The sequence below is a fragment of the Mustela putorius genome, unplaced genomic scaffold, assembly GCF_011764305.1.
Source record: "Mustela putorius furo isolate JIRA1106 unplaced genomic scaffold, ASM1176430v1.1 tig00004007_pilon_pilon_pilon, whole genome shotgun sequence".
In the NCBI taxonomy this organism is placed as follows: Eukaryota; Metazoa; Chordata; class Mammalia; order Carnivora; family Mustelidae; genus Mustela; species Mustela putorius.
In genome coordinates, this window is record NW_025422145.1 from 12,884,076 (window position 1) to 12,895,111 (window position 11,036).

An 11,036-nucleotide genomic window follows, 5' to 3' on the forward strand; every position below is an offset into this window, starting at 1 on the left:
GTAGATTGAAAAAGCTTATTGATCTGATGTCAGGAGGATCATTATCCATGTTTTCATGCCCATTTGACTGCCCCCCCTTTTTTTTGCTCTTTTATTCTTTGATATCCCTCCTTGCATTAACACCCTGTAAGGACTGGTGATAGAATGAGGGGGGAAAAATATATATATATATATATATATATAAAACCCCGAGAATCTGCTGCAATCTATAATTCGCTTGGATACCTCCCAAGTATGTCTGTTACATGCACTTGTACTGTCTAATGTTTTGATTTTACCTATTTCGGTGTGTTCTCATCACTTAGTTCTAGAACGCACGCTCTCACTAGGCTGTGATTAAGTCTATCTGATGTGCGGCACGGCATCCAATACCTGCCCCTCTCTGAGGAAGGCGACTAAGCACACTTGCTCTTCCACACACCAGTGGTTTTGGATGGCAGCGAATTTTGAAGACGGGCGGGAACTGTGGGTTTGGAGAGTGAATGGGTGACCTCGAGCCATTTCCTAACGCAGATACAAATCTTTAGCTCCCCGGAACGCAGAAGAAAGTTCCAGTGCAACCCCGTGAGGCAGCCCCAGACTTCGAAGTCCCCTCCAGCCCCGGCTCCGCGCGTGGTATGGGGGTCGGGGTTGTGGCACCTGCGGCCACAGAGGGTGGCAAAGGCCTGCGTGCTCCCCGCCCAGAGCTGGGGGTGGAAGCCGGCAGTGTGCCAAACAGCCCCCAGAACGTTCTGCGCGGCCAAGGAACGCCCCGGCGGCTTGCCTTCAGCAGCGACCCGCACAGACCGGTCCAAATGCCAGCGAGATGAGACGCGCTAGAGCGACCCACAGGGCTGGGAACCGGAAGTGATGCGCTCACTTCCGGCGACCTCTTAGGGCGACGGGGCTGTGCCCTCCCGGGTCGCCTGGGACGCTGTGGGCGCCTCATAGCGGCCTTCACCGGGTTCCCAGCCTATCCCTGGCACCCACCGCGGGGCCCTCCCTACAAAAACTGGGCTTTGGGCCGAGAGCGTTTGATGACGGGTCCCTTCAGTCTCGCCCTCTGCAGCACAAGTATGGCTGTTGGGGGCCAGAGCAATCTCCATCCCCCGAGTCTAGGCACAGATCACGCGCCAAGGGCAGGAGGAGTCCGTGCTACCTCCGCAGCACGAAGTCCACTTTGGCAGTGCGAAGTTGCTGGCTCGTCCAGTTTGTGTACCTTTGGCTTGTTGAAAGAGACACTTTGGTTCCGACTTGTCGGGTAGAATGTGCTCTAGAACTAGCGCCTGTCTCCTCGTTGGCCTGTGTGCCTCGCGGCCAAATTCACAGATGATTCTGTGGCTTACTGTATCCTGGGCTCGCCTGAGTACAGGGTCCTCCCGAATGAGCTTCGCCACTTCCGTGACTACAAAGACCTCACTTCATGTCTCGCCCAGATTCTTTCTCTCCCTGCATTCCAGATCCCTATATTCAAGTGTCCATGAGACATCTTCCTTTGGATGTCTGAGGCATCAGAACACGTCCTACGCTGAACTTAAACTTTTAGCCCTTGATTTGTTTGCCTCCAGTATGTGGTGCCACATACACACAATTGCTCATGCTACCAACACAACTCCCTCTTCCTCTGCTCATCCATTCCCTCAAGTCCTGTGGCCTTAGATCTCTCTCTCAGACCTGACTGGTTCTCTGTGTCTCCACTTAACAGTACTCACTGGGGTTGATTTAAATAGTCCTCTAACCTCGCACATCACTCTTGTTCTCTGCCAGCATAGCTAACACATCTAATCATGTCACCATCCAACTTGACATAATCCACTGGCTTCCCGTTGTCCTTAGGATAACATTCCAAAACACTCAACAGAACTTTCCAAACTGTTACTTCCCTGCCAACCCCAGCTACTTTCTTTATTCTCTCTCTCCAGCTGTACTATCTTTCTTTCTTTCAGTTCATTAAATGTACCAAGCTCTTTACTTCCTCAGGAAGTATGAACATACTTTTCCTTTTACCTGGAACACCACCCGCCCCATCACTACCTACCATTATAAAACTAAGTAGTAATTACACAACTAGTGGTCTAATGTCTCTGGGGGGGGGTGCACAGGGAAGGACACATGGCAAATGCTTAAAACTGTGCATTTAAAGAATGAAATTTCTATGGCTCTGTCAATTTTATACTTTGGATACAGCTACAGGACTGACAGGAGGAAAGGGAATAGGCATTGGTGCAGTCATTTACAAGTAGACAAGAGGTTTAACAGCAGCCCAGAAAAGCTGTAAGGAATTTAGCAAAAAGTTTGAGTAAGATAGTTCTCAGGATAAAAATGTTATGGTGTTCTATTGCTTGGAAGGAATAATTTAGCGAAGAGGCACAATTGCTATAGGCTTATAGCAATTTGAAGGAAGTGTGGTAAATGTGGTTGCATTTCATTTTTTTTTTTTTTTAAGATTTTATTCACTTGACAGGCAGAGATCACAAGTAGGCAGAGAGAAGGGGTGTGTGTGTGGGGGGGAAGCAGGCTCCCTGCCAAGCAGAGAGCCCTATGTGGGGCTTGATCTCAGGAGCCTGGGATCATGACCTGAGCCGAAGGCAGAGGCTTTAACCCACTGAGCCACCCAGGTGCCCCATGCATTTCTTTTCTTTTTCTTTCTTTCTTTTTTCTTTTCTTTCTTCTTTTTTTTTTTTTTTAAAGATTTTACTTATTCATTTGATGCAGAGAAAGAACACAAGCAGGCAAAGTAGCAGGCAGTGGGAGAGGGAGAAAAGCAGGCCCCCGCTGGGCAGGGAGCTCAGTGTGGGGCTCAATCCCAGGACCCTGGGATCAAGACCCAAGCCGAAGGTAGATGCCCAACCAACTGAGCCACCCAGGCACTCCATGCATTTCAAATAGAATTGTGCTGAGCTAATACAACAGAGAAGGAGACTTTAGAGAATTGGGTCTACATATCCTCCTGCCTTGAGCCTTCTGTGAGTAAAGCGTTAGTGATTAAAATAGCTCAGATTACTGGCACAGAGGGTAGCTGGCCTGACAACATTACTGCCTGTGCTGTTCCCATTCTAGAAGACCCCTTCAGTGGGAAGAGGGGTAGCACCCAAAGTGGGCAGAATGGTCCCACACTTGCAGGCTAGGCTGCCCAGAAAATTACAAGAAGGGGAACTACTGTCACCCTGAACACTCTGGAACAAAAGGGAACTTGGCTAACAGTTTCACATTCCTCTTAGAGGTTAAGTTTCATTTGACTGATGTGGCTCAAGAGCCACATCAACCAACTGAACCAGCCACTGTGGCTGGGAGTAGACTGGCCTGGCCTGGTTGTCAGACACACTCCTGGAGCTGTGGTTGGGGTCAGCCCCACCAACATTACATATACAAAGTGGAAGAGAAGAGGTCACTTAAAGGGATAATGCGGAAAGAAGAGAGTATGGGGCTGGGGTAACATACAAGTCAGAGTAGGCAGACAGGCAATTAGAGTAGTGATGGAAACGTCCAACACTAATCAAGGGCTTGTTCTGTGCCTGGCCCTCCTGTGCTGAGCACTTTTCCTGGATTAGTTCGCCATTGACATCATCCATGTTTCCCACATGCAAAAAACGGGGCTGGACTGCATGGTGTGTAAAGAAGTAGGAGGAGACAGGGTGGAAGTCTCAGGTTCATTGTTGAAGGTATGTGATTAAAGCCCAGCTATCTGCGATTGTGCAAGCTTTGGAAAATGACTGTGTCTCGGCTTCCTTGAAGGCCCAGAGAATAATCACAAAGTCTGCCTTCCAGTGTCTAAGGGTTAAGGGAAATGCTGTGAGGTACACCTCTGAGGAATCATTACTGCCATCAAATGGTTGTCCTGGCAGGAGAAACCCAGAAGGCCCTGACCTTCCTCTCTTCCCCCCACCTTTTTTTTTTTTTTTTTTTAATGAGGTTATCAGTTTATTTATTTATTTTTAAAGATTTTATTTATTTGACACAGAGACAGCCAGAGAGAGAACACAAGCAGAGGGAGTTGGAGAGAGACAAGCAGGCCTCCCACTGAGCAGGAGGGAGGGGCTCCCTCCCAGGACCCAGGGATCATGACCTGAGCTGAAGGCAGATGCTCAAAAACTGAGACACCCAGGAGCCTCTGACCTTCTTCTCTCAAGTAGAGCCTTCCCCAGTCATTTCCCACCGCGTGATTCCTGCCTTAAGTTTTTTCCTTAACAGTTTTACAGTTGCAGTTTGTGCGATTATCTGATTGATGAGTTTCCCCCTCTAACACTGGGCTTTCTGGGCATGTGTATGGTCTGGGTTCACCATAGCAACCCCAGTACCTAATGGTGCCCGGTGTGTAGTAGGCATTTAATAAATATATATAACAAGGGCAAAGGAATTTATCAAGTGAGCCTCCAGGACAGCCTTTCAGCTTTAGGCTAATGGTCCCAACGATCACCAGAGCCAAGCCTTCCAACCCGCGTTGGAAGCGGAGCCAGCTGGAACTACATTTCCCAGAGAGCTCCACGGCAGCCAAGGGTGCCGGACGCCCCAGTCAGAGGAATGGACAGGGTACTTCCGGTTGACGTTCCGTCCCTCGCTCTCGCCCACTTCCCCTGTGGTGGCCAGTGCCATACGGGTCCACTTGGGAAGTGCTGGCCGGGGCTCGCTCCGTGGAAGTTGCCAGTGCACGCGTCCCTGGGGGGGGGGGGCCGGGGACTAACTCTACCGCCGAGCAAGTCCGAGGCCCATTAGAGGAGATACCGTGCACGGCTCCTGGCTCCCCAGTCTCTGAGCCCCTGCTTTCTATGTCCCCCATTTGCCACTTTGGGTAAGGGTACGCAGTGGGGGAGGAAGGCCGGGCAGGGTACCCTGCTTTGTGGTACAGGCTGGGACCGAGGGTTGCAGCGGAGCGAGTGAGAGAGGAGGGCCTGCAGTAGGAGGGGGTCCTGGGATTGAGGAAGAGGGGGTGGCTTCAAGAAAGATTCAGGGGGTGCCTGGGTGGCTCAGTGGGTTGAAGCTTCTGCCTTCGGCTCTGATCATGATCCCAGGCTCCTGGGATCCAGCCCCGCATCAGGCTCTCTACTCAGCAGGGAGCCTGCTTCCTCCTCTCTCTCTGCCTGCCTCTCTGCCTACTTGTGATCTCTGTCAAATAAATAAATAAATAAAATCTTAAAAAAAAAAAAGGCAGATTGAGGAGGCAAAAGTAATGATTGAGCTGGGGAGAGTGCAGGGAAGTTTCTGGGCAGAGGGACTGGATGGTGTCAGCTCTGTGGAGAAAGGATGCCTTCATGAGTGTGGGTTTTCTAACTTCATAAGGAGACGGTTAATCATGAGTGACACTGCAGCTGTGCTAAGTGCTACAGGGGAGAGGTGTGTTATGCCAGGAAAGGTATTTACCCAGCCAGGAAGCTCAGGGAGCCCACTTGGGAGAGCAGAACACTGACTGGGAGTTCACTGGTTGGAGACCTCTGGAAAGGACACAGGGCCAGGGGGCTGCTGTCTAACAGAGAGTGTGCCTGCTGGCCCCATCTAGCCAGGTGGGGCCCCGCCTGGGCAGCCCCACGCTGCCCCAGGAAAGCAGGCTTTCCCTGCTCACCTCTACTGTTTGCTTCGAGGGGAAAAAAGCCAGAAACTGGAGAACACAGACTCCTGAACACACCCTATAAAGATACAGGATGTGACATTCCCAGGTCCAGTCCTAGCTGTTAAGGGGCCGTTTTCTTCGCCTAAGATGGCTGCAAACTTGGGTGCCCTGGACCTCCCCATCCCCTAGAACTACAAAGCCTTCTGATTAAAGATGCCATCTGGGGGTGGGAATCCTACCTGCAGACCCATGATGTTGATCGGGAAACAATGTTGTCAGGGCATCAGACCTTCTGCCTCGAGGAGGTAGCTGGGCCAGGGAGGTTCTTGTCCACCATGGGGGATTGTGCCATCAGTGGCTAAGACCAGAGATGTCCAGGAGCAGAAAGCTACTACAGTGCTTATAACTATCCTGAGACATCCCCACTGGGTTCAGCATGAGCACCCAGAGGGTGACAAGAGGCAGTAATCCTGATGGAGGATTTGCAGAGAAAGTCTAGGAAGCCAGGATGCTGGGTGGAAAGGGCCAGAAGAGACCTAGAGAGTAAACACTGGATGGATGATAAGCTCCCCTCCTTTGGGGGGTTGAGTGGGGTGCCCTGAACAGATGCTTTCCTTTTCCCCCAGGGGTCCTATCTCCCCAGATTTCCAACAAGTATCCTCACTGTGGAGCTCTGAGGGTCACCTCTACTTTGACAGACCCAAACTCTCCAGGAATAGACGGGCCGCTCCAAGTAGAACTAGAGAGCATTTTGTCTAAGCCCCTGATTTTACTGAGAGCTCGGAAACTGCCCAGCTGCACACTAGGGACAGAAGCGGGTCTTCAGGCTCCTTGCCTTTTCCAGGACTCCCAAGCTGTCTCATGTGGACATGTACCGCAGCAGCATGCTAGCTGTGTGATCAACCAGTAACATGTAAGGCAGTCACTTGTTCACTTTCAAAAACACAGTTATCTGGTCATAACTCTGTGACTATACTAAAAACCACTGGACTGTACACTTTTTTTTTTTAAGATTTTATTTATTTATTTGACACAGAGAGAGTGATTGAGATCACAAGTAGGCAGAGAGGCAGGCAGAGAGAGGAGGAAGCAGGCTCCCCGGCAAGCAGAGAGCCCAATTCGGGGCTCGATTCCAGGACCCTGGGATCATGACCTGAGCCGAAGGCAGAGGCTTTAACCCACTGAGCCACCCAGGTGCCCCAAGAGCTGTATACTTTAGGAGGATGAATTTTAGAGTATTTGAATTATATTTCAAGGGAAAAAAAAAAAAAACTTTGAAGTAAAGTTGAAATCAGTATTTTACAACTGTAGTACACTTAAATGTAATACACAAAATAACATATCAAAGACATGAAAATAATTTCTGCTACCAGCTTCTTTGTGTGCAGACCTGAGAGGAAAGCTGCTTCTGTCTTCTCTGTACAAAGAGCAGAGTCTCTTGTAAGATGAGCTGCTACTGATCTGTGTGTTAGAATTTGCTAAATACTATAAATCAAAGTAAAAACCAAATAAGCTGGATGTTAACATAAGAATGCAGTTCCCAGAGGCACCTGGGTGGCTCAGTGGGTTAAAGCCTCTGCCTTCAGCTCAGGTCATGATCTCAGGGTCCTGGGATTGAGCCCCACATGGGGCCTTCTGCACAGTAGGGAGCCTGCTTCCCTCTCTATCTCTGCCTGCCTCTCTGCCTACTTGTGATCTCTGTCTGTCAAATGAATAAAATCTTAAAAAAAAATGCAGTTCCCAGCAAGATAAATAAATAGAAAAGATGGACGTCCTGGTTTAGGCAGTTTCCTTCCACAGAAGCCATGCGTTGCAAAGGGAAAATAAGCTACATAGCTTCAAAGAACAGGACTGGAGGGTTTTCTCTGGGGCCTGGGGGAAGAGCTGGGGGGGGGGGGAGTGGATGCAAGTCGGCCTTGGGAGGGCACTTCCCACTCAGCCCCTCAACCCCCTAGCATGAGTAGTCCTCTGGGATATAACTGGGCACCCCATCCCCTCTGCCTGCCTCAGAAGGTCCCTCACTCTCTAAAGCAAACTTCTCTATCAGAGAGAACTTCTCCTTAGCGTGAGCTTTCAGGATTTCTTCCTGAAGGCAGGCCTCTGATTCTGGTGTCATCTATGACCTCTGATTCCTCCAAATCCTGGGTCAGACACGACTCCTCCTATCTGGTCTGGAACAGGACTTCCTTCCCAGGGAAGCATCTGCTTGGGGCCATATGTGTCTCAGAAGTGGACATACTGAGGCACGCTCCCCAGAGGCATCTGTATCCTCACATGCTTTACCTCAGCTTCACCCTGAAAACACCGTCCCTGGCGGGCTCCTTCCCTGCGTTCCGAAGAGTTCAGATCAACAGATGTTTACAAAGCTTTTGTGCGGGGCATTCTAGAGGCGAAAGCACGAGTCCTCGCATCTCTGGTCCCCTGCACCTGCCCATCCCCTCTCCAGGGTATTTGCAGAAGCAACAGAGGCCCCAGGGACAAAGGCCCACATGCTCCAAGTCCAGCGTCTAGACCCTGAGACGACTGGGACAGCACTAAAGGCACACGGCTTGGATCCTCTCATCTAAACCTCACAAAGCTGAAGGCCACTTCTGAAAGGCGATCTAGAGTCAGGACTGGAACTAGGTCTGTCCAAAGCCAAAGTTAATGTACACTTGGTGCTATGGTCTGAATGTTTGAGGCTTCCCCCAAATTCATAGACTGCAATCTGAACCCCCAAAGATGATGGCATTAGGAGGCGGGGCTGTTGGGAGGTTCTTAGGTCACGAGGGTAGAGCCTCATCTATGGGATGGTTCTTGTAAAAGAGACCCCAGAGCACGTCCTCGCCCCTTCCACAGCGGGAGGTCCCAGGGACAGGAGGCCGAGTATTAACCGGAACCCGACCTGGTGGTGCTGGCACCTTGATTTTTTACTTCAGCCTCCAGAACCGTGAGAGCTAATGTCTGTTGTCTGTAAGCCCCGGAGTCTGTACTTAGTTACAGCAGCACGAACAGACTAAAAGACCTGGCTACCCTGAACTGTCTCCCATCACTTCTTTCCGAAAGGTAAAGCAAGCGCCTTAAACTCGTCCTCCGACGTGGTCTTTGGTATGAACACCCATGCTCCACGTCAACCATCCTTCTCTGCAGTGTCACTTGCTGGGCTCTGCCATTTCCTGGGACTGTGTCGGTCTCAGAATCCATCAACTCACCCCACTCCCACCCACAGCTGGAGAAAACACCCAGCTACTGTCCTCTCCCAACAAAACTGAGTCCCAGTACAGGTGGGGTATCTGCTCATATGTCTGCCCATTACCCCCAGACATCTTCTCATACCTCACAGTGGGACCCAGGTAGCCCCCCAATTTTAACCTTCATTTCTGGGTGTTCAAAGATGCTTAAAGCTGCTCTGTGAGGGATACCCTCCCTTGGCCACCCCGGTCTCTCTCCTTGCCCTTAACCCTCTGCTCTACCTTCTAGAGCAACCCCCTCCCCAGACCTTGGGCCCATTCCTGCTTGCAGCTACTCCAGTGGCACTAACACAGGGTGCCACTCTCAGAGGCTCTGTGGCCCTATGACAAACTTTTCCTTGGGTTTTTGCAAATTCTGTATTTACCAAAAGTAAGGAGCACACTATTCACAATATCCAAAAGATGGAAACGACCCCAGTGTCTTCCAGTGGAAGAATAGCTATACAAAATGTGGTAAAAAGGAGGGACATTCTGACGCACGCCACAGCATGGAGGGACCTGGGGGACATGATGCTGAATCAAAGAAGCCAGTCGCAAAAGAACAGCTATGGCGTGACTTCACTTACACCAGGTCCCTAGAGTCAATGTCACAGAGACAGAAAGCAGAAGGGTGGCTGTGGAGGGAGGGGAATGAGGAATGTTTAATGGGGACAGAGTGTCAGTCTGGGAAGCAGCAGTTCTGGAGAGGGATGGTGGAGAGGACCGCTGTATGGTTAAAGGGGCCAACTGTATGTATATTTTACTCTGGTAAAAGAAGATAAAGCAAAGAGCACAAAGGGCCATGCTTGAAAGGAGTGCCTCTGCTTTGGGGCCCCTCTGTCTGGGACATTGATTTTATTCACAAGCAGCCTTTCCGAAGAAATTCTTCTCCCTTTCAGGACATTATCTCCTGTGACCGTGGTGTAAAAAAAATGCCAAATGCAGGGAACAGGACATCTCCGCCCTCGAATCCCTGCAGCCTCATCGCCCCTCCCAGGATCTGAAGGGCTGAGTAGCTAATTCAAGAAGCTACATACTACTTGGCACAGAATTCACCTTCCTTTCGTGCGATGCTGTCCAGGAGACAAGATGCTTTCCGTATACACATTCACTTCACCCATCCTGTGAGGGAAGCAGGCCAGGTCTTCCCATTTCCAGGGGAGGACACAGGCCTGGATGTTTTAAATGACACATCCAGGAGACCGGGCTAGAGAATGACAGGGCTGGGCGCAAAGCCATGCCTCAGTCTTAGCCTGGCATGAAGTCCACTCCTTCCCCTTAACAAGTTGCCTCAGGGGGCACCTGGGTGGCTCAGTGGGTTAAACCTCTGCCTTCGGCTCAGGTCATGATCCCAGGGTCCTGGGATCGAGCCCCACATCAGGCTCTCTGCTCTGCAGGGAGCCTGCTTCCCCCTCTCTCCCTCTGCCTGCCTCTCTGCCTACTGTGATCTCTGTCAAATAAATAAGTAAAATCTTTAGAAAACAACAACAACAACAAAAACAAAGCTGCCTCAGATCTGACTATGGCCAAGTGACCCCCAAGGCAAGGCAGATTCTTGGGGTCTGTCTAGCTGGCTTTGCCCTTACCTGGTTCAATACAAGTTTCGAGAGCCATTCTAGAGAGTGATCTTTGGGGAGGCTTGCCTCATACTTCTGTTTCACCGCTGATTCAGGAAATGTGACTGTACTGGTCACTTTTGTAGTCTGGCAGGTGACAGGTGCTTTAAAAGACGTACTGCGGGCGCCTGGGTGGCTCAGTGGATTAAGCCGCTGACTTCAGCTCAGGTCATGATCTCAGGGTCCTGGGATCAAGTCCCGCATCGGGCTCTCTGCTCAGCAGGGATCCTGCTTCCCTCTCTCTCTCTCTGTCTACTTGTGATCTCTATCTGTCAAATAAATAAATAAAACCTTTAAAAAAAAAATAAAAGACATACTGTAATCGCACAAAAGTGTATTACAAAAAAATGGGAGAAAATATTTGCAAGTCCTATATCTGATAAGGACTTGATTCCAGTATCTATAACGGACTCTTATAACAATGAAAAGACAACCGAATTCTAAAAGGGCAGAGGTCCTGAACAGCCATTTCTCCAAAGAAGATACACAGATGACCAGTAAACATAGGAAAAGATGTCCAACACCAGGGTAACGCAAACCAAAACCAGAGTGAACACACTTCATGCGGACTAGCGTGCTGTAATAAAACCAATACCATGTGCTGACAGCGATATAGAGAAACTGAGACCCTCACACACTGCAGGTGGGGAACTGGGGTGCAGACCCGATAGAGAAAGCCTGGCAGCT

The 11,036-nt window shown here is 50.1% G+C and overlaps 2 protein-coding genes across 3 annotated transcripts in view; both read right to left on the bottom strand.

Moving 5' to 3' along the window:
- NAA60 (N-alpha-acetyltransferase 60, NatF catalytic subunit) overlaps positions 1 to 11,036 on the bottom strand; it is a 70,292-nt gene that overhangs the window by 51,440 nt on the left and 7,816 nt on the right. The gene's annotated exons all lie outside the window — the stretch shown is intronic.
- Positions 1 to 11,036, bottom strand: part of ZNF174 (zinc finger protein 174) — a 60,368-nt gene that overhangs the window by 39,255 nt on the left and 10,077 nt on the right. The window contains exon 3 of one of the 2 annotated variants that reach the window (XM_013055073.2): positions 10,156 to 10,618. The exons of the other annotated variant lie outside the window; for it this stretch is intronic. Coding sequence (XP_012910527.1) covers positions 10,602 to 10,618 — 17 coding nt within the window. The 3' untranslated portion in view covers positions 10,156 to 10,601. Of the gene's footprint in view, positions 1 to 10,155; positions 10,619 to 11,036 lie in introns of those variants that run through there. 2 annotated transcript variants of the gene reach the window in all.